General features: G+C 36.8%; 1 protein-coding gene across 2 annotated transcripts in view; it reads left to right on the forward strand.

Annotated features, from left to right (window-relative positions):
• The window catches only part of CRPPA (CDP-L-ribitol pyrophosphorylase A), a 125,724-nt gene that overhangs the window by 38,319 nt on the left and 62,999 nt on the right, over positions 1-24,406 (forward strand). For both annotated transcript variants that reach the window (XM_056334914.1, XM_056334915.1), the window contains exons 4-5: positions 5,563-5,667; positions 14,599-14,644. In XM_056334914.1, coding sequence (XP_056190889.1) covers positions 5,563-5,667; positions 14,599-14,644 — 151 coding nt within the window. The remainder of the gene's footprint in view (positions 1-5,562; positions 5,668-14,598; positions 14,645-24,406) is intronic.

The raw sequence follows: 24,406 nt of genomic DNA on the forward strand, positions 1-24,406 counted from the left end.
CAGGAGTATAGAACATGATTGCTGGTGATGGCAGTGTGAAATGCATTCATTGACCCAGAACATTTATTCCAGAAAGGGAAGAACCAAAATTACTCTTTCATTTTTAACTTTTACTATTAAGAAGATACTTGAAAGCATTGCTTGTTCTTAATTCTTGTCTCAATAATATTTTAAACCTTCAATTGTACGTTTTGTTCAATTTTATAGAATCTTAGAATGATTTATGTTGGAAAAGACCCTTAAGATCATGTTTTCAATCAAAATTGACACAGGTGTAGAGTTCAGTGATGTTAGGTCCCTATATAGTTTTCAAAAAATCAGTGAGTGTGAGGAGCAGGGAAACTCAAATGAATGCCTTCATTGAGAGGAGGCTGGAGCCTCAGAGCCTTCAGGCGCTTAGGCTTTCAGCTCCATGGCTGAAATGCAAATTCAGCTGATGTCCTCGGTTTTTCTTGGTCATACACCTTTCAGCACATGGGATCTCGGAACCAATCTATGTATAAATTCTTTAAGAGGTATTCAGTGGACTTAGGATCACCTCAAGTACAAAAATATTTCACTGTGCAGTCTGGAAGTATTCAGGGGATCTGATGATAGAGTGTAGGGAAATCATGGCATGTTTGGAGTTACTGCAGTTACTGCAGTGACAGGCATTGGGATATAGATACAGATCTGTAGAAAACCAGGCTTGCTTAAGTCTGTTACACAGTAAATTGCTGTATCTTTATTCTCTTCACTGTGATACTCAGTTTCCTTATTCACATGTTTCCTCTTCCTGTTATTTCTCACTTAGCTTGGTGTATTGCTATAGGCTGAGTGCTTGTTGCAAATCCACTGTTGGATTCGGCACTTTTTGGTTTCCATGGTAATGAACATGGCAAAAATAATTCTTTATAAAAGACAATAAAAACAGGCCAGTTCAGGTTCAACAAGAGCTTGTGTCTGCTGCTATTTTAGCTTAGTAAAACGCTCCTGATGATGAACGTTCATGATGTACTCTGGCATTTCAGCAGTGGAAAATTTATTTGCAAGGATCTGGAAAAATCATAAAGCTCTGCTATCATTATTAATTAGTTATACATTTAAATTGCAAGTGCTCTGATGCTGTTATAGAATGGATTTACATCAAGGGTAAAATGGAGATGCTGCTGACAATGGAAAAAGTACTAAGGATGACACAGCCAATGATTACAGAAGTGTAAGAGACTGATTCTATACAGGCTTTAATGGTACCTATGTAAAGGAGCAAATCTGAAGATTTTCTTTCAGTTAATAAAGAATATTGATTTTGCTTCCTTATTGTAAAACTAAGGAATGATGAAAAAATAAGAAAATGACAGTGCTGTAGTGAAAATTTTAATTTCGTCTGTGTTTGTTCTGCTGTATGTTTACCAGTTCCCATGTATCTATTCAAAATCTTTTATCAGTATAAAGATACAGTAAAATAGTGCATATTAACAGTAAAAGCAATTATTAATGTTAAATACTGTGTTTTTAATAATTTTATTTGTTCCAAGTATTATATTGGAAACAAGTTAGCTTATGGACTATTATTAAGTACCAGGGAAATACAGGCTGTGTAGCTGCTCTGTTCTCTAACCCCTTGTTCGATGTTTATGGCTAAGCAACAACAGTATAGTTTGCATTTTAAGAAGTAATATTATTTATCAATATATTTTCAAACTTATCTAGGGGGCAGGGGAAGAAGAATTGGTTTAATGCCAAAATCTGGATCTCACTCCACCCACAGCACTGTATTCAAACATCCACTCTTGGAAAACAAACAAAAAAACCCACCCACAAAAAAGTTCCCCAAACTACCTATTAGAATGCCTTTGAATATTCAGCAGTTCAAAAACGTTTTTAAATATCATATTTCCTTCTGTGTCATTTAAAGAGCTAAACTAATCTATTTTCTTTCTTTTGTGGATATTTTTTGTGCCAATATGTACAGATGTTTCCACCATTTCAAATCTGTGGTCTGAAACTTAAATTATGTCTATTGTTTCACAAAGCTATGTGTGCATGTCAAGTTCAGTTAACTGTACTCTGTCAAACTTTATGTTAAAAAGCTTTTCAGTCAAAAAGAGACTTTAGAAATAGTAAGAGTTTTAAACAGATTGTTATAATGTAAATCGGCTCTAGGTGTACAGTGAAATACATACAGACAACTCAGGATGAGAATGTTGTGTGCCTGGGTCAGTAAGAATTTTCCTCATGGGAATTTTACAACTTTTTATTGTAGGCACTCCCTGATAACGCTTTGTTTGTTAACTGAATTTCTTAGAACAATATAGAAGCCTTCAAATTCTGCACCGTAAATATGGATTTAAAATTCCACATGTGGAGCTGCTTAGCATATGGATAATATATAAACTAAACTGGTCTTGAGCTGATACTTCCATTTCATTGTTCTTCTCTGACATCAGTGTATCAGACTTGCAGAAGAGTACACTGTGACAGTATGTTTAGGTTTAAACAATTACAGATAATTAGAGTGGTAAATGTCATGATGTACAAGTGTTAGTGAAGTATGGTTTTTATTATTAATTTGCTTTGTGTCATATTTTATCCCTTGAAGGCAGTAATACCCTCAAGATGCTTTAGCCCATTTATGGAACTTCTCCACTCCCTATTAATTATCTGTAATTAAGACCTTGCTAAAAAGTTGGAATTGCTTAGTCTTGTCCTAGTATCATTTGTTACACATCTATTTAAAAACAATTTTTATTGAAAGTAAATTCTTTCACAGATAAATTTTTCTGAAATTTTCTTTCCCATTCCAAAGGAAGAAAAAAAAAAAAAATCTGTATGTTATTCACATTAGTAGAAAATAGCTTGCGTTTTCCTTAAAATCAAACAAAACAGTAAATGTTATGCTAATATTTGGAACTGAAAGTTACAAGGCCATTCGGGTTTCATTGGCAATGTGTCTCTGGACCTCTTTACTGAAGAGATTGCTCAGTTTTACATATTCTGGAGCTAGAGTTTCCTATTTCTTTATCTTTTCTGTTGACCTTTCTTGTATGTTGATTCTTTAAATAATATAAATGATTGCTGCTTAATTTAAAAATATTCCAAAGTGTCTTTTGGAAAACCCTATTTTCTTTAGTATTTTGGAAGAAGTCTTTCTTTTTAAATTACTCTATCTTCTTATGTCTGTTTTGTTTTGTTACTTGAAGCACTTCTGTAGAGAAGTATAACATTTAAATTACTTTTCTTTCTAAGTGGGATGTTTAAAAGCATCTTATTTTTTGAATGCAGTCAGGAAAAACCAAAATGACAAAAAGTTAGGGATTTAAATAAGATAAAAGTGACAACTACCGTTTTTCTAGGACTGTGTGTGAGTGATACAATTCAGATGTATAATGCTGATGAATTCCTTGAATTTCACTGATGCGTTACAAAACAAGAATAGAAATAAGCATTTTCTTCATATCTCTTATTAAATTCTTGAAGAAATTATAAAAAAGGCAAGTTGTATTGTAGCATTCTGGTTTGGTGGTTATTTAAGACTTAGATTTTTTGATTCTTGACAATTTTAAATTCTTGAATCCTGGAGGAGATTGTGAATTACAAAGCACAGTATCTGGCCTGTCACATTTTATTCGAAAAAAGTTGTAGATGCATGGTTAAATTTGACATGGTGGAGGGATTATTTCAGCTTTTGTAATGGAAAGTTTATGCATTGCAGAGCTAATTGTCATTCTCTAAGGAGTTAACCGGCATCTTGTTTGAGATTGTTGAAGCTGATAACAGCCTACTTGCATAATAAGATGTTTCACTGAAGCTTTTAGCAAAGGCTCTTCAAGGAAACTGAACAGATTTAGGATAAGAGCAAGGGCTTTGTTAAAAGACAAGAAACAAGGTAAAGTGAATGACTAGTTCTCACAGCAGTGGATCACCCGTAGAGTTTTGTGCAGATCTGGGCTGGGAGCTATGCAGTTAATTTTGTTCACAAAGAATTTGGAATAGGAAGTGGAGATACCCTACCCTTCCCCGCCGCCCCCCCCCCCCCCCCCCCCCCTTTTTTTTTTTCTGGGTAGTAGAGATGAGGGCTAATTAAGAAGGTTTGTAAAAGCATGTTACGATAAAATTCATGGGTAAGTGTAGATACATGTAAAGGAGGGCAAAAGGGTTGATCAAAGTTTTGGGGTAGCTTCCACACATGAAATAACTGAATAGATATTGATTTCTTTACCTGTGGATGGATGTGAGAAGAGATGTAGTGGAGCATTCTGAAGGGCTGAGAAGGTGGTTTTGCACTCTCTTTTCTGTCAGAACAGCAGAGTGTGTGATGAGTCAGATGCTCCCTGATGCAGATGCTGAAAAAACACTGCTATTCAAAAAGTAATTGGGTGAATTCAGGGTTCCTGTAACCTACTGAGGACTGTTAAGGCAGTCGCTTCTGGTTCAATGTATTCCTCAGGGACTTCTTCATTTAGGGGTTTCATAAGCTAGGAGGATAGCTTTATATGAGGCCAAGGGAGTATTCTGTGAAAGTAAGAAGATATGATTGCGTTGTTCATATTTACTTATCATTGACTACCCACTGTCAGCCTCTGCTAGAGACTGGGTACTTGGATAGCCAGCCTGTGGTCTTATCAAATACATCAATTTTTATGAAAGACCCTGTCTTAAATTATCCTTCCTTGTTACATGTAATTCATGTTTCTGGATGGACTGATAATTTAGTAATATGAAAATAGACTAGAATTCTCTTGGCTTAATCATTCCAATTCGTCTTGAGGTAGCCCTGTCCTGCTTGTGTACTACCTATGGTTTAGCTCAAGAGATTCTGTCCATACTCAGTTTTCCATTAATAGGATTCTTATGATCACTAACTATAGGAAGCCAAACTGCTTGGAAAGGGTATATTGAGAGAAGAATGCCTCTTCTAGTTAGCTAATAAAAGGACAAATTTGGTTGGGTTTTTTTTTGTTTCATGGTTTTTTTTATTACTTTTTTTATTAAATCTGGAAGGCTTACGGAGCAGCGTGAAACTTTGCTATTTTGTGTGCAGATTACTGGAGAAAAATACAGAGGGAAACGTGTAAGGAGTACAGAGGTTCTTAGTTACTACCATCTTTTTCTGATGCTGCAAAAACCAAACCAGACAAGCCATGTGAAAAGTCATGCTTCTACAATTTATTAACATGTTCCTATACTCTAAAAGTTTGTTACTGGAAGGTTGATGATATCTTTTGGTGAGGCCTCAACCCCATCAATTTTTTTTAATACATGTAACTTCTCATTGATTTAATTAACAGCATAAAGGTTTAGCAAGATCACTTGCAGCAGCCGATTGAATTAATTTGTGGTTTTAAAATATTTATTTACTTCTGTAATATTTTGCTGGATAGCTAGAATTTGGCATAAGCTTTTTGGAAGAGTTGTATTTCTGATTCATCTTGACCCAACCTACCTAATACAGCATGATCATTTTGGACAGGATTTTTGAGATTTAAGGTTTAATTAATGAAAGAAAACACACATTATTACTTAAACATATGATTTCTTTAAGACTAATAAAGAATATTTATTCTTTTTCAATTACTGCAGTGCACAAACTATGACCTGGATTATGGAACTGAATGTTTGCATCTGGCTTTGAAATACTGTAAAACAAATGCCAAACTTGTTGAAGGAACAGCTGACCTCTGGAAGGTAAAGGCAATAATAATATCTATTTTTAATATATCTTTTAAAATTAAATTTGCATATTACTGTAAAAATTCAGATGTGTTGTGAGTTATAATAGTTAGGCTTTTCCCAATTTCAGAATGGGTTTTGGATTATCATGACCTTTTTTTTGAGCTCATAGTTGTGGACAGAGTTGGGCAGATATTACCTGAGATAATCAAAGACGAGAGCATTTATCTGGAAGTAGGGAAACCAACTGGGTAGTTGAATAGCCTGAGAATCTGTTAAAGTATAAATCTATAATTTCTAAAACCAAGAACATTATTTTTATGAGATGAGCTTTCTCCTGCTGTTTCTATATCTTTTGTTTATTTTCCTTTCCTCCACTTTTCCTATGAGGAAAAATTCTCTAAAGCCAAATACCTGGCCAACAATGGTTGATTTTTAGAGCAGTTCATGACATTCAGTAACTTTGTAATGTTTAAGACCTCTTCAAACAATCTTTCAAAACTTTTTAAACATCATTTACCTTGTCTGATAATCTGTAGGTTTCTGATGACTGACAAAGCAGGTGTGTATATAGGTACCAAAGGATACATCCCTGCTGCTTAAAAGTATCCCATTTCATTATTTTGGATGGTGGGACATTATTCTTTCTCAGTAGCTGTTGTCATGCAATTTTTAAGTGTTTCTTTTTTTTTTTTTTTTATTTTATTCATTACCATGTTGAAGGATCTAGAAGCAGCTCAGATCACTCCATCTGTCTTTGACAGTAAATTTCCAACAATGGGACATGACTCCTAATAATATGACAGTAAATCTTATGCAGAAAGGTAATTTCCTGAATCTGCAGTGCAAATTTCCTGTGCAATTTAGCAGCAAAATTTACTTATATGTTGGTTGCATACAGCAGCTTCTTTCAATATCTTTCTGGCGACATAGTCTTTCTGAAACAGCATATTGGCTGTTTTCCTATTCAGTCTAAGAGACAGATTATGTCATGCATATTTACCTTACATCACTTTTTGGATGGTTTCGTTGTTCTTGTTGCAAAGCATGGTGCTTACATGAAGGGTAACAAAATACACCCATCATGTTTGTTCAGTTCTTCATAATGTTTATTTAGTTCTTTACTATTTGTAGATACTAGTGATGGCCAGCAGATGAAACAAAAATGGAGATTTCAGACTGGCTTGGGAAAACAATTCCAATGCATATCCCTCCCCTGTATGGAGGAGACCTTTTTCATAATATTTGGTCAACATTTCTGTTGCTGCCTCTTGCACTGAGAAAGTATGAAAGGGCAGCAGAAAGATCTGCAAGAGAAGTCCAGTTTATTTTTCTCTATGGCCATTAATTGTGACCCTTCCCCACCCTTCATCTTCTGTTCTTTGGGCTGAACAAGCCAAGTTCTCTCACACTGTCTTAGCAACTTTCTGCTGGGCTTCCTTCTGTTTGTCATTGCGTTATACTGTGAACCCCAAACTGTAAACAGTACTCTGGTGTGTTCTCAAAAGTGCTGAATACAGGGGAATAATCCCTGTATTCCCTTTAATGAAGTCTACTTCCTTACTAATACAGCACAGTTAGTTGGACTGCTTTTCCGCACTGCTGACTCATACTCAGCTTGTCCAGAAGGTCCTTTTCTGCAAAGCAGTTTTCTCTATTTGACATCAGTATGGCCTGCTGCACAGGGTTATTCTGTCCCAGATGCAGGATGCTGTGTTTGTTGCATCTCACAACTTTGTCAGCCTCTCTCTCCAGCCTTTCACGGTCTGTCTAAATGAGTGTTGGACCCTTGAGCATACTGAATACTTCCCCATTTGTTGTCATCTACTAATTTGCTGAGAGCATTTCCCCTTTCCCTGGTTATTAATAAAGATATTAGACAGTGTTGTCTGCAGTATCAGCACCTGAGGAACAGCACCAGTAACCAGTCCACACTTACACATCAGACTTGAGCTTGTGCCACATCTGTTTTAAAAGAGGATTGCTGAAGTGTTAGTGCCACTCCAGCATTGCTGGTGAACCAAATCTTGATGCTGTTAACTTTCTAGCACGTGGGACCCATTGTAGCACTGGACTTTAAAGAGGCCTGCAAACACATGGAAAATGATAACACTTGAGTGAATTCTTCGTAGGTGCTCAGATATGGATCAGAAAACCTTTTTAGCTGCTGGCATACTGGAGAATATCATAGACAAGGAGATTCAGGTTCAAAAGCTGAAAATACTGTGGACCAGGTGAAAGAGTCTGTATTACATTTGTGTGGCAAGGTTTTGGTAGCAGGGGGCTACAGGGGTAGCTTCTGTGAGAAGCTGCTTAAAGCTTCTATCCTATGTCCGATAGAGCCAATGCCAGATGGCTTCAAGATGGATCTGCTGCTGGCCAAGGCCATCAGCAACAGTGGTAGTGCCTCTGGGATAACATATTTAAGAAGGAGGAACAAAAGATCTGGACAACTGCAGCTGGAGAGAGGAGTTGAGAGTATGTGAGAGCAAAAACCCTGCAGACACCAAGGTCGGTGCAGAAGGAGGGGGCAGAGGTGCTCCAGGCACCAGAGCAGAGATTCCCCTGCAGCCCCTGATGAAGCTCACGGAGAGGCAGGCTGTGCCCCTCAGCCCATGGAGGTTAACGGTGGAACAGATCTACACCTGCAGCCCATGGAGGTTAACAATGGAGCAGATCTACACCTGCAGCCCATGGAGGACCCTGCACCAGGGCAGGTGGATGCACCTGAAGGAGGCTGTGACCCCCTGGGAAGCCGCACTGGAGCAGCTCCTGGCAGGACCTGTGGCCCCATGGAGAGTTGCCCAGGCTGGAGCAGGTTTGCTGGCAGGGCTTGTGATCCTGCAGGGGATCCACGCTGGAGCAGTTTGTGAAGAACTGCATCCTGTGGGAAGGACTCATGTTGGAGAAGATCATCGAGGACTCTCCTATGGGAGGGACCCCACACAGGAACAGGGAAGAGTTTGAGGAGGAAGAAGCAGCAGAGATGTGTGATGAACTGACAGCAACAGCCATTCCCTATGCCCCTGTGCTTCTCTGGGGGAGGAGGTGGAGAAAATCGGGAGTGACGCTGAGCCTGGGAAGAAGGGAGGGTGATGGGGGAGAGGGATTTTAAGATTTGCTTTTATTTCTTATTACCCTACTCTGCTTTGACTGAAATCAACTTGATTTCCCCAAGCTGAGGCTGTTTTGCCCATGATAGTAGTTGGTGAATGATCTCTCCCTCTCCTTATCTTGACCTGTGAGCCTTTAGTTTTATTTTCTCTCCCCTGTCCAGCTGAGGAGGGGGGTGGCAGAGTGGCTTTGGTGGGCACCTGGGATCCAGCCAAGGTCAACCCACCACACATCCTCAGTGTTGACAGTATTGTGCAGTGCGTGACAGTAGCAACAGCACCCATTTATGTGCAGACATTGTGCTGCAGGTGGTGTAGAGCAGCAAATATGCTATATATAGTACACACAAAGATAGCGGTGCCATGTCATTAGTTACGCATTCTTATATCCTATTCCCTGTCTTATTGTGTAGCTAAATGTCATTGGTGTCTTCTGTGGCTTGTGAAGACATTCAAAGTCAAAGGCATAAAAAATGATGAGGTCTATAAACGAGAATTGTTTCTACAGTGAACAGTTCTATCAGATTAGAGGCTACAGAGGAAGATGGCTCCTTCCTGCTTGTGTAGCACCCCGGTATTGGTCACCCCGTAGCAGGGTGTTTGGCACGTGGCGTGGAGCAGTACCACTGAAGAAGAGAAAGCTTGTGCTCAGCCTGCACAGTCTGAAGAAGTACAGAAGACTGCCAGTTTTCTCAAGTGATGTTTTCCTACAAAATGGTTAGGAGCTGTTGCTGTTTGTTACTAACCGCCTTTCAGAAGCAGAATTGTCTTTCCTTAGCTGTCATAATAATGTAATTTGTAATATATTGTTGATTTTTTTCTGTAAGGGTTTTCAGTGCTGAGAGAAATTATATTTCGTATGCCAAGAACTGATGTGCTTCCAATGGCCCCAGTCTTGTTTTTTCAACACAAGGCAAAAGGATATTCCATCCAGATAAATGAGAACTGAAAGAAATAATCATTGTTCGCTTGAGGTTTCAGAGGATGTGTAGCAGAAAAACTGCAGTCAATTAACAGATGGAGAGCAGTTATAAAAGTCCCAAGTATTACAAACCAGTTTCATCTTAATGTGGACCTTAAATCTTTAGAGAGAAGATCTGATACTTGTAAGAATTCAATTTGTTTATTAGGTGCACAACCCACATAACATTAAATGACTCTGTGGAGTCATTTAAAACTGTGGAAAGAAGTTACTTATGTGTGCATATATATTTTTTTCTTAAATTAACTCTTAATTCTTCCTGAGTACTGTTTATTTATAGTGCATTAGAGAAAGTAACATTTCAAAGTCACTTACTGTTGGACCTAAAGCAAGAGAAAGTTTGTTCTCTTTCTGGTAACAAATTACAAAATTAAAATAATTCTTTGTAGTGACAACAACCAGGCAGGAACAGTTTTATAATGCCTGCATTCATAACAGAACTTATAAATATTTATGTAACTATTTATAAGATATTAGGATCATGGTGGCAAAAAAGAAACAGAAAAAGCACCCCATTTTCAATTTCTCAGTGCTTTACACCTTTGAAACAGAATGATCTTAAATGTTCTGGGACAATATCCTCTTAAATAAAGTATAAAATCATGTAAGAATGTAATTTTTAGTGTCTAATGTATATGTGTGTGTATAACGCAAATGAAAACTGCATTGTAGGAACATTTTTAAAAGATTAATACCCATTTAAAGACTTAATGCTGATAGTGCAAAAAATCTTCACCATTTCTAAAACCAACAGGTTATTTCGTAATCTCCTGAAAATATCCCATACAAAGGAGATCTGTATGATACCTTAGTATAACAGAGGGAAATACTACGTCAAACTAAAATGCAGTGCATTTTGTGTATGTGTGATCGTAACTTTATTGTATTTGTTTGATAAAGGGTTATGTTTTGCATTTAACATACAGTTTTGTAAATCTGAAATGTTCATCAAGCTAAATCAGTTTGCAGAAGACTTTTAAATATTAAATAGGAATAATTTTGGGGAACACAACAAGTGAGATTCTAGTTTTGACCACTGAATGAGCTGAAAAATTTTGCATCAGCAGCTGTATGCAGTTTCTTACTCATTGGCTACACACAGTTCCTTCTGTTCAAAGGGTTCCTGTGTGCCCTCATATTAGTAAATGCACTTGCCCTTTGTGTGATGTGTGAAAGATGGGCTGCTCTTGGAGGATAAATTGGCTTCAGATGAACAGAAAGTGCTGAGGCAGCGTACCACAGGTTAAATTAACTTTGGTAGGGCAGCCTTGGTTCAGGCACACTTGCAACTAGTTTGCTATCTACAACAATACAAACCAGGCTTGCAGGGGAGCTGGTGGGCTAAATATGTGGACAGAGGGAAGAGATGCAGACAGGAAATGGGGAAGATTGGGAAAAAGTGTTTATAAAGCTTTAAGGGGGCTCTGGGAAGAGCATCTTCCTAGGCAGTGAAAAGTTGCAGTCTGACAACTGAGAGAGCAGGGCACACAGGAAAACAAACCAACTGTTGTCTGATGATTTTGAGGCTTTACTAAATAGATGGATTGTTCATTACAGAGAAAAGTAGAGAAATGTTTAATAAGTAAGCGTATTTTGTCTTTGCTGAATAAGCAGATGATGGTTTCATATTTCATGATAGTGAAGTATTTGTATTAAGTTTTAGTGTTTGGCCCACCAATATTCTGGATTGCAGCAACAATATTCAGAAAGTTTTGGAACACTAGATGCTCAAGATGACAAAATGGAAATTAACATTGTCACCTGAAGAGAGAGAATCTGAGCAATTAGGAGTCTCTGAGTTCAATATTGATCAACAAAACAAAGTGCAGTGCTACAGGCAGAACTACAGGGACTATCACAATGAATGTCAACCAACATGGATTTTACTTATTTTGTGAAATTTATTTCAAGCCTTTTTTACAAGGTTATAGTTTTGGCTGATAAAGGTGGTAGTGTTGATACAATATATGGTTAGCAGAAGTTTGACTTGTTACTATATGACATTTTAATTAAAAATAGGATGCCTGTAATTGCACTAGTCCTCATTAAAGAGATTAAAAATTGTATAACTGATACATTGCAAAAGATAATTCTCACCACATGCAGTTCTGCAGAAGCTGTTATTGTCACTAAGCTATTTAGCATTTGTCTGATAAAGTTTGCAGACATCACAAAGATTTAAGGATTTGTAAATAAAAATTGATCAGAAGTAACCTATTGTTAAGGATTGCTCGGCAAACAATTAAAAAGAAAGTTATGCTTTTCATTGTAGCCAAATATGAAGAAGCGTTTTCAGAAAAAAAATTATAGGCCATATTTAGAGAATTGCTCTAGGAAGGCAGTGACATTGAAGGTGGTGTAGGAATCACAGAGGGTAGCAAGTTAGCACTGTGGGGAAAAATACCTTATGTCAGCCATGGATAAAGAAACAAGAACATGAATTTAGAAAGAGATGTTCTGGTATTACAAGTGCATGTAGGATTCTATGGTCACATCTGGACTCAAGGTCTGTGCAACTGTTGAAAAATAGAGAAGGTTCAGAGGCCAGCATGAAAAAGAACATTAAATTGTAATTTTGTAAGTCCGTAGAGATTTAGCTTAGTAATATGATATAACAAACCCAGAAATGCATGAAACAGATCTCTCTTCTGAAAAGTGGGAGAGAACTCCTGTGTGTCATTTTTTTTTGTTTATTCTTTACCACTGTGATTTTTGCACCTCACTTGGGCTGCAAGAATGTGGAGGATGCTGTGTTACTTTCTGGTATAGAGTGGCAGTAAAAGTATTCTTCCTGGCTGATTTGGCTAGATCTGAATTGTTCTGGCTGGGGTGAGCCCAGAGTGCAAATACATTTTAGTGTATAGCTGCTCAGAACGATTAACTATTGTGTTGACTAAATTGTTTAAAGTTGTTTAAAACAAATTCATACTAAAGCAATCAATGGTTAGAATTAAATGAAAGGGTGTCTCTGTTATGGTTGCCTGCTCTTTGAGTAAGTCTTATCTCAATTGCAAGAACACCTCTTAGTCAACACAAGAAAATCCAGGAAGATTATGAATATCAATGCCTTAAGAGAAACTTTAGTTGAATTTAGCATCTTATTCAATACTGAAAGAAGTGCAGAGAATCCCTCCTTCCCTGACTGGTAAGTGGTGGTCACCTGTGGTAGCTGGCAGGGCTTTTCTCTCTGTCAGCTCTACTATTTTCCTAAAGCTTATAGGATCAAAGATTATGGAAGAAATATATATGGATAGTGTGATATGGCCTCAGATGTCTTATTTCTGTAGGAAACCACCCTAGAGAAAGTATTTGCTGATATCTGGCTCAGAATTTTGGAAGAGATTTTAAAGGTTCATTCTTAACTTTTTATTCTTCTGTGCTATTTGCTTGAAGACTGGGCCTACTTTGTGAGGTAACACTTTAAAAATTGGACTATTTAAAATACCTTTGCATGTCAAAGACATTATGAACCTTAGAGTACGTGAGACCACTTTTAACAGAGCTTAGATAGCCTTGTTTCTTGAAAGGTTTTTAGATGGTAATTGTTACAGGTTTGCTGAAAGTTCACTATAAAAGACCTCTAGAAACAGGTAATCGGAAAGAAACTTTGCAACAAAATGGGTCACTCAATAATTCTTTGTCCTTAAAGTCAAGACACTGGTTCTTCCCAATGGTAGGTAAACTCAGGCAAGATTCATTCTCTGGCTGCTTCTCCTGCAGGACAAGCTGTAGGGAAATAAGTTGATTTTTAATTTTAAGAGAATATAATTCCTTGGAGAAATGATGCTTAATGGGAAAGGTAATATTATTAATATGTTTCTGACTGCAGTACACAGCTTAATTTGTGAGATGGAAAGGAAAACTGTTACAAGAATCCTTGTTAAAATCAAACAATCATTTACTTGGAGACTAAAATGCTAATACTTACAATGGTATGTTTCTGCTGGAAGATTTACTTTGCAACACTATTTTGGAATTATATTCAGTTCATTTCAGAAAGAAATAAAAAATTATTCTGACCCTAGAGAAACAAAAGCAGCAAATCCAGTAATATTTTATTTTATGTAAAAGGAAGTCACAGTAAAAACAAAGGCAAATATTTGGAAATGATTCTTATATCACTTCATGTCACTGCATGTCATTGTGAAGACGTTGCTGGCAAAGGCTGATAATGTCTTGGGTAGATGCTATGTTTAGTTTTGCATTATTTTATTTGCAAAGCGTAATACTGGGACTGTCAACCACCATGAGGGTACAAAGGCAGATATGAAAGGTGGTTTTTGCAAGTACCAAGTGAATATTCAGCATCTTACTGTCCATCTAACTTGATCTGGTTAATGTCTTCAAGAAAATCTCAATGGTTTTTAATCCTCTGAAAACTCATACAAAGCCTGCTCTAGTTTCACTGACTACCACTGATTAATTGAACTGTCATTAACAGCAATTGTCTTGTGCTACTGAAAAATGACACCTATATTACTAAAAGAAATAATGAGGCTTCTCCCTGGCTGTCATTTATGTGATCACAAGTCCTATAAAAATTAATCTATTTCACAATAAAATTATAGCATAGGATGGATGTGTGAAAATAGAATGCAGTATCAGGTTTTTGTGATTCTTCAAGGGGTTAAAAATAGTTTTAGGTTTCAAATGAGTTCTGAACAGATCTAAGTATTTTATATATCTTCTGTTCTCATGACTTGCCAGTGATATTTTACCAGAATTAAGAAATTGACAATGTCATTTGTTTATGGTATTTCAAATGTAAAGAATTGCCTTCAGGACATTGTTTTATTGCTTTTACATTCCTTCCTGCTGTCTTAAATCTAATGAGGCTTGTCTGTCCTTTAGGTGACCTACAAGCGGGATCTGCATGCAGCTGAATCAATGATTAAGGGTATGTGTTTGTCCTTGTGGCTGTCAGTTTGCATATTCCTGAGTCTAATTAAGAATCTTGTGTGCTATAGTTTTAAATGTCTTTAAGAAAAGTTCTAGGATGAATAAGATGTGCTTAGGCAAGTTGTTTTAGCTTGTTCATTGGAATACTTACATTATGCATTATTTACCTTCTTTTTCTTCTCTTCAAATAAAGAACCTTATAAAAAGTTTTGTATATTACAGAGTCAAACAGATTCATTTTGAATGGCTTTGTAAGGAATGAACAATTTTTTTTCATTAGTAGTTCAATTCTGAGTATGTTCCATCTTTGTAATCTAAGTAGCAGACTGAAAATGAGATATTAACTCTTCATGTCTCTTTACTCTTTTACATATAACAATTTGTTGCCTAAATTGATATAGTGATTATATGATATTGAGGTATTCCATTAATTTATAAATACTTTGTTTAACTGCTTTTTAACCTTTTTCTGTACTGGAAACAGTGTTTTCTTAGCAGTTTAACTTGAAGACTAGATTTAGTTTTTATGTAGATTGACTCAATCTAAAAACAGTGTAGAAAGGAAGGACTCTTAAGTACTGTATAATGAGCACACTGATGGTTATTGTAAACTGATAGGCACTGATTCAGGGGACTCTTGCGTGATTCCTGGTGGAGAACTGAGGGGTAAGAGCCCAGAAACTGATGAAGAGAAAGGGACTTCCCTTTGCCTTAAAAATATTTTTCCAGAGAAAAAAAGTGTGGTTCCTATTTAAGAAAAACAGAGCAAAACCCATGCCATATTAGGGCACGGTGAGTGAATGGCTAGTTGTTCACTTTGGTGGCTCATGTGTTGTTACATGATCCAGTATTGGCTTAATTTCTGATTTGAGTCAATTAGACCTTGCCAAGATCAGCTCTGTTACTGTAGACAAGCGAGGAAGCTTAAACAGAGCTCAGATATTGCTGTGGTATTCGGCATGCTGCTTCTCTAGACCCCCAAGAATGCAACAAGTTTGAAGCTTCTGGCTATTACAGTGGACAAATATTACACATTATATGCATTGCTAGAACTGCCTGACTGAATTTTTCAGGCATGTATCAAGGAGATAAGGCTGGGAAACATTAGAAGTTCTGGTTTTGACAGGGAATGAGCTCTCATCTCCATAGCTGGAGGCCTAGAATTTTTTTAAAATCTTCTTTTGAGTAGGAGTTTTAGAGGTTCCACACTCCTAGCTTTCAAGCTTAGGATTTCCAAACATACTGAAGACAAGTAGGTGGCTGGGAATGGTTGGCATGCATTTACAAAGGGGAAATTATGCCTGACTGAACTGATAGCATTCTACAGTGAAATGACTAGCTTAGTAAAGGAGAGCAGAGGGTATGGTTTGTCTTGATTTCAGTAAGGCTTTTGCCACTAGGTCCATGACACACACATTGACAAACTGATGAAGTACAGACTAGAAAAGTAGACAGGTGGATTGAAAAATGGTTGAATTACTGTGCTCAAACAGTAAACCCCAGCTGGAGCCCAGTCAGTAGTGGCCCCTATGTTTACCCTAGGGGTTAATGCTGGTTAAAATCTTCACCAATGATCTCAATGATAGGACACAGCACACTCTCAGCAAGTCTGCAGATGATGTAAAACTGAGAGGAGTAGTTGATAGACCAGGTGGTTATGCTGCTGTTCAAAAGGACCTAGATAGGCTGGAAAAATAAGTGAACAGGAGTCTCATGAGATTCAGCAAGGGGAAATGCAACTCCTGCACTTGAGAAGCACCATTACAGGCTGGGGGCCCATCAGCTGGAAAGCAGCTCTGCAGAAAAGGCCCTGGGGGTGTCCTGGTGGACAACAAATTGAACAGGAGCTGGCAGTGCACCCTTATGTAAAAGGTCAACAGCCCCTTGGGCTATGGTAGTCAGAGCATTGCCAGTAAGTCGAGGGAAGTGATCCTTTCCCTCTGCTCAGCACTGGTGAGGTCACATCTGGAGTGTTGGGTCCAATTCTGGACTCCCCTGTGCAGGAACAATGTGGTCATGCTGGAGAGGGTTGAGCAAGGGGCCGTGACAATGATTAGGGTAGTGGAGCATCTGTTCTACAAGGAGATGCTGAGAGAGCTTGGACTGTTAGGCCTGGAGAAGAGAAGGCTCAGCGCGATATAGCAATGTGTATAAATGCCAGATGGGATGGAGTGAAGAAGATGGAGCCAGACTTTCTCAGTGATGTTCAGCAAAGAGAACAGGCAATGAACAAAAACTGAAATACAGAAAATTCCATTTATACATCTGGAAAGCCTGGAAATTCTTAGGATTCTCAGGTTTTTTTATTACAAAGCTGGGAGTTTGGAAGGGAAACTCTGTCCTTGATTTCCTAGCAATCATTTGTTCAGCTGTTTGCCAATATGAGCATCTCTTAGCTTACAAATGCCATTTTTTCACCAGCTTTTATTGAGTTATTGTAAACAATGTTTCATCTCAGAAATTACTTGGGCTAATACTTTCAGAACAGTATTTATAACTTATTCAAGTTTATGGGAAACTTTGAAAATGGGAGTGTGATCTGACATAAACTGGAAAACCACTTTCAAAATAGGGAGTTTCTCCATTTTGTCCACTTTCTGATAGCTATCGGATATTTACAAACTTTGTGCAAACAGAATTCATTCTGCCATTAAGATTTTTTCACAAATGTAAAATCTAGATGAGAAGTTCTTGAGTTAACCCAGTGATTATCAAAGCATTTTCTTTTAATTTACTAGTATTATTGTGCTCTTGGAAAAGTACTAGTAATTTTCATTTAATTTTAAGTGATCTTTCCTTGGATAAAACAATTCAATTTAAATATAAATTTTAAAAGCTCAAATACTATTATTGTAGTTGTCATATGAGCAAAATGACTCACAAGACCCCCCAAAAGTTAATAGAATATATCAGTATGCAAAAGAGGGATTTCATAGTACAGTATGAATAAAATTAAACAATGATTTTACCTCTTGATGAGTAGGAATTGAACTAATACTTTACCTTGAATGATAGATCAATGGAAAAAAGAGAAGCTTCCAATCTTTGAGAAATGCAAAAGTAATTACATAAAAAAATGAAGGTTTTTTTTTCCCTCAATCTAAATATAGATCCCATTACACCATTGTTACTGAATTCCTAATTCTAAAAGACTGTATGAATGCTTTACGGTACAGACTTCTTTTAATGTTAAGTATTATCTGTAATTTTATGTATTATCTATATAGTAGAGACTGTCAAAGAAAAATTCCCGTAATGGTAATGCCAATAAGGAGATGTAGAAAGCTGATTCAGCTGCCAGCTGCTTGGATGTGCTGTATTATTATAATCTTTGTAAATGTTTTCTGTAACAAGGAATGTACTTCTGTCAGTCAAGCTTGCTGAAGCCAGTAAAGCCAGCATAAAATGATGTAAATGCCATGAATCAGCTCAATGACTGTATTATGTTGATTATATCTTGACAAAAGGTTCAATATTCAACTTGGAAAAAGCTCAGCAAACTCATTGTTCTATGTTAACTTTGATCGCATTTTCCTTTTTCCTCTGTATTTTTCATATTTATTTACCATGTATGTTCTCAATATTTAATGGCAGTTTATCAGTCATTACTGGATAAAGTAGATCCATTTTCATTTCCATTTTCCGTGAACTTAACTGTAGACTATACTTTTTTGTAATACAAAGACCAATTTATTGAACTGTATCATTTGGTATTAGTCAAATATTTAAGAGTTATTTAGTTCAGAGGACCTTTGGATGTACTGAGGTTGTGTAAACTTTAAAGGAAAAGAAAAATCAAACCCAGTGCTGATTTATATTTTTAAAAAAAACATATTCATCTTCTTGCCATTTATTTGCTGCTTTACTAAATACATTCTTCTGCAGTGGGCAAGGAGAAAGCCAGATGGACACCTTATGCAGAATATGTTGCTTTATGTAGCTAGAGAAGGAGACAGCAGCACCCTGCTCCCATGGTTCAGCTCTCCAGTTTGCTTGTGTTTCCTTCCCCACATATCTCCATCATTACAGAGCAGCTCTTGTGAAGGTGGGAACTGAGCCATCACGCTTCTTGTGGGGAAACTAAACAAGAATACAATGTGAAAAAATTATTTCTGTGCTCTCCCTCTGCTGCCCTCTCATCCTTATAAAGGTGACTCCTTGTATTCTTTAATCAGTGCTATCCTTTCTTCTTTATAGATTGTTCAAAAGAAAAGCCAGTAGATTGGTAATATTTTGAAGCGTTTTGCTTCAAGTATGTTTTTATAGCGTTTATGTTAATTTTATGTAACATATACTCTCTACTATTTCATACAAAAAAAATTATAAACCTGAAACAATACTGCAGCCTTCATGTAAATGCGTTTCCATGTTTCTGTGTATATAAGGGCTTCAGTAATTTCATAAGTCATTAAAGAAGATTATTTATAATTTATTTAAAAAATAAGATCCATTCCAAGCAGCTTTCTCTAAAACTGCTTGAGTAGAAAATGAAGGTGTAGCTTATTCAAATGAACATTCACGAAGTTTAACTATTTGTGTTTATAACTGGAGCAAAAGTGCTGTAAATGACCAGTCAGTCTCTTCATAGATACATATTTTGTCACATTAACACATTTTTTTGTTTTTACTAAAGCCAATACAATCTTTTCCAGCTGTTGGTTATGACAAAAAGTTTATGTAGCTTAAAGTAAAAATGAAGATGTTTCATGGTGGTAAATCAGGCTAATCCCTCACTTGATCTTTACTTATCTAGTGATCTGTCACTTTGGCAGCATCCAATATATCCGCTTCAGTAACCACACTAGTTTTTATTATGCCTGCTCTGTATGAAAAACTGTATGTTGTTCATTGAAGTTTGGATTTGCTTTTTGCTTCATTGCTTGAGTTCAGGAAGGGGAAGCTGCACATGTTCTTTACTGCTTTTGCAAGCAGTATAATGAGTCCTCCATAGCTAATTAGGACACCCCATGACATTTACCTAACATAATTAATTATCTTTAATGGGGTTTTGAATAGACACTGTTGGCACTCCAAATCTGCAGTTTGAGATCTGTGCCTTATCTATTCTGTGCCCTTTAAAAGACTTCAAATACCATATTTTCAGGTTGATATTACATGACTTATTTTTGTAGTGGACAATTGAGCTATGTAAATTAACATTAGGCAAGCATTTTATTCACAGTTCATGCCACACTTAAAGGAAAGCATATTTAAGGGGAGAATATATTTTTGTCCTATTGAGCATCATCTTGTTGTACCCCCACATTACATCATTCAGTCTTATGGTTTTTAGTTTTACAGAAGAAATCTTAATACCTATGTTCTGCTGGTTTGTGCTGTGGCTATGGGAAACCTTCAAGGGTATGTCACCTTCCAGAATGGCAACCATCCTACACGCCAAGGCGTGCTCGGTTAGGTGTCTCCTACTGGCTGTATAATTGACTGTATCACAGTGTCTGCTTTTCCTGAGGGTTCAGAACCCAGTACGTGGTGCTATATGAAGTGCTCCTACTTGTCATTATGCTTTTGTGCTTTCTGCCGCAACTTAGATAGCTGTCTGCTGTGTGATAGCTACTCACTACTGTTTGTGAGCTTCTGTTACAGAACTGTTAGTTCCATGAAAGTGTGTCATCTGACACAGAAACCACCACTGCAAGAAAGCGACAAGCACTGTTTCTTCCGGTGGCTTCAGTAATGGTCTCTGGTGAGAGGAAGGACCTTCTGCTGATTCTGATCATTTTACAGCTACAAACTTGGCTAGCAGAAGTTGCCAGTGTACTAATGTGTTATTCATGGCTCACATGAGACCCATGTGGTTGTGCATTTTCAGATACCCTTCCCCCTCAGAGGCATCTTCAAGGATCGGTTTTCTGGATATCTACGTCCTCTTTTTCCTTCCTTCCCTTTTTCTTTTCCTTCTTTGGGATGATGATGAGATACCAGGAACTCTGGAAAGGCATATTTATGGCAGGAATACCTGCCTTCCCATGAAGAATTTACCATCTTTTGCCTTGTTAAAACCCCTTTCTTTTACTTTTACTTGGCACTGGCTGCTAGTGTGTCTGTAACTTCGCTGAGCATAGCTGGCAGCAATCCTTCCTACCTATATGGAGAAGAGGGTGCCTCTTCCTGACACTATATACTGCTTTGAGTATAAATGGTATTACCTGTGGGGTGGTGGTCTACATGATGGTTCTTCTTTGTGTCAAGTTGTTGAAGAGGACACAGGACTGAAATGCAGCATCCCACACTGAATGGTAGAGTCCTGTATTGCATACTTGGGTGGATTCAGACTCCAGGTTCAGGCCATGTAGAATGCCTGAAGGGGAGGTCCTGCATGATACTGTATGGCTGGATTGCAAGGTACCAGCTCTTGGCATGCCAGCTTGCATGCTATCAAGGTCCTCTGGAGATGTCCCAGAAGCTAAACGTATGGGCTTGGAGAGTGTAGGGTACTAAGGGCTTCACCCTGGCTCCCCACTACCGTTTCAGTCTTCACAGCTGATTTCTTTATTATTTATTATGTTTTTAATTTGCTGGATGCATATTTTAGCATTGGATGAATTCAGCAGTGAAGAAATTTTGAGTGTATACATACAATTTTGTGACTGCAGTTCCAAATTTCATGTCATCTACAGTCTTATTTATTAGTGACCAAAACTTGGTTTGCTTCAACTTCAGAGAATGACAGTTACCTTTTCTGTTAACCTGTTAGTTTTATTTAGAAAATCCATTGAAGCTCTATTAAAAATATTTGTTTTGATGAGAACTATTCATCCAACTGGTCTTTTTCTGGTTTCAAATAGTAATCTTTTTTTTGCTTTGAGTTATGAACTTCAACAGATCTTACATACTTAGATTTTTATGCTAGAATATTAAGGTTACACTTCTGCCTCTAGACGGTTTTGCTAAGGAACAGGTTTCTTGTGGTTCAGTTTGACATATTATTTTGCTACTTTGTTTGTTTTTCAAGTGGTCTTGCATTTCTCTCTATTGTCCATATATTAAATTATAATTTTTTAATTAATCAATTTAAATACAAGAAAAATTATTATGGTTATATGTGTTTGGCAATTAAATTATGTCTGAAAAAAATACAGTTAATCATGTGATTATGAGACTGTTCCTTTAGACATTATAGTTCCATTAGTTCCATTAGTTCCTTATATTACAAATATAATCCTACCTAAGTAACAAGTCTTAAATGTTTCATAGAAGCACAGGTAGCTGTACCAGCTTAATGAGACATAATGACTGATAAATTTAAGCATGCTAAACTTGACTCAAGTAGAAGTAAGAAAAGCATGCATGCATATGTACATTTTTATACTTTAGATATATTTATGCATATATGTAATTCATATTCAAGCCAATACAAAGACACATTTTTCTAATATAGACTGAGTTATCTTTTGAGACTGTTTTCTTAAAATGTGTCTTATGAATTTGCTTACTTCCTCAAGTCTCTTTTACAACTGTATTATGATAGTCTGAGTTCTAAAATTTGTTTTATAAACAGTAAATGTAATGCTTTTCTTTAGTTAAGCAGGTATGAACTTGCAGAGTATGCAGACAAGGTGGCACACGCCTATTTTTAATAATCTTGAAAATATCATCTTACAATAAGGGTGACTCATCTAGAAATGTAGTTAAGATCAGGCTAATACAAAACATCCTAAAAAATTTCCATTAGGACTACTGCCCTCAGGGTAGGTATCTTTGAACTCTAGTTCCAACATGTAAACTTTAAATGGTGCTTCTCAATAGAAGTTTGTAACTTAGTTTGACTTGCTCTCCTCCTCTTTCTTTTCTTGAGGGCCCTTCTTCTGCAATTACTTTTTCAGAAGAGCGTGCACTTGCAGATTGGATATTTTGCCCTCACATTTAGCTAAATAAGTATGTGCTGATGTTGATACAATTAGCAAGTGCCAAGAAAAATATTGCAATGCCTTCAAATTTTTTATGATTGTTGGGACCTATATACTATGTTTTGTGTTATAAAAAGTCATGTGAGTTCTTCATATAAATAATACAAAAATTGACATAAGACTTGTTTATCAAAGGACAGAGACCTTACTCAAGGTAGCCTGCATTTTCATGGGCACACTCATTAACCAGTGGCTGTTCTCTGCTGTGAGGCAAAGAAATAGACTGGCAGGTGGAGATACTCCTCAGATAACAACCCTCTTTTCTTCTACCACAAAATCTTCCTCTCTTTCTTTTATACTAACATTGGTAGGGCCAGTGTCACATTTGGCTTTTGGTGTTTTTGGCTACAGAGAAATGTGGAATTGGTAAACAAAAAAATTGTTAGATATTTTTAGTTAACCTATATCATACAAATAAGAATTTCAACTCATTCTGTTGAGCATGAATGAACTAAACGCTTGGCAGTACTTATTTCATTTTTCTTGTGTTTACAGTGGTAGAAACATCTCTGTTATACTAAAAATGCCTGAATTTCCAGACCAGAAAAGCTATTGCTGTATAGAAAGTGAAAAAGAAATTCCGATAAACTAATTTCCTATTTTGAATTCACTGCAAACTTCAAAAGTATTTTGATGAATAGGATGTGCTTCCAAAACAGTAGGAATTATAATGACAGACCAGAATGGCATGGTATGAACATGTTTACAAAAACAAGTATATGTGTACACATATATGTGCAATTAAGAGAAAAAATAATGTCCGTAGGCTAAAATCTATTTGCTATTCAGATGCATTTTTATTCTTATGGTATTAATTCCCCAGGATATGATATTTATGATCTTTAGTCGAGCAAAATATTATTTTAATTGCTGCTTGTTTGTGGCATGCATTTCAGGGTGAATTTTTAAGTCATTCATTAAGTACACTTTAATACATATCTAACTAGGGTAGTTCCATAAACATGCACACATTTTAATTTATAATTTTTGGTGAGATCCTAGGATAAAGACTATAACAGATGTTACTGAATAATAATGTGATCTAAAGCTTTCAGGATATCAAAAGAAGCACACAGAAAAATTAAAAATTAAATTTTCTGCTGGAGAGAGAAGGTGGTTTGATGGAATAAATTCTGAAATCCTGTATCAAATTTATCTTCACTGAGGAAAATTCCTACCCCTTTCCTGATAGAGAACTTTAATGTTTAACCTGACAGAATTTGGCAGTGTAAAGTTTTAACTATTTTTGATTTTATATGAAATATATGCTCTGAGTGGATGTTAAATGTGATGCAGTATGGGGAGGAGGGTGTTACTCCATAATCAGGTACAGCTGTGAAGAGGCCAATAGTGAATGGGAGACGTGTATTGGGATGAGGAGATTTCCAGGGAAATATTAAGTTTAAAGTAAGCAGAGGAAGAGGAAGCCAAAGAAGGATACAGATTTTGATAGACAACATAATAGCAAGAGAAGCAAAAAAAAAAAAAAAAAAAAAAAAAAGGTTGGGAAGGTGTGTCATGAAAGTAGAGAAGAAAACAGAACAGTGGTGCATGGGAGAAGGACAAGAGGTAACAGGCAAAAACTGAACCAAAGGACATTCTGCCTCAGGAAGGACTTTCACCGTGAGAACAGTCAGGCAGTGAACAGGTTGCCTGGAGAGGTCTCTGTCCTCAAAGGTTCTCAAGGACCAGGGGCTAGGGCACTGAGTGACCAGGCCTGATCTCATGGGTGATCCTGCTTTGGTTGGTAGTTTGGACTAGAGACCTCCTGAGGTCTCTTCCAGACTGGATTATCCAGTAATCTGATGAAAAGTTGTTAGCTGAGCATTAAA

The sequence above is a fragment of the Falco biarmicus genome, chromosome 4 (assembly GCF_023638135.1).
Source record: "Falco biarmicus isolate bFalBia1 chromosome 4, bFalBia1.pri, whole genome shotgun sequence".
Lineage (NCBI taxonomy): Eukaryota > Metazoa > Chordata > Aves > Falconiformes > Falconidae > Falco > Falco biarmicus.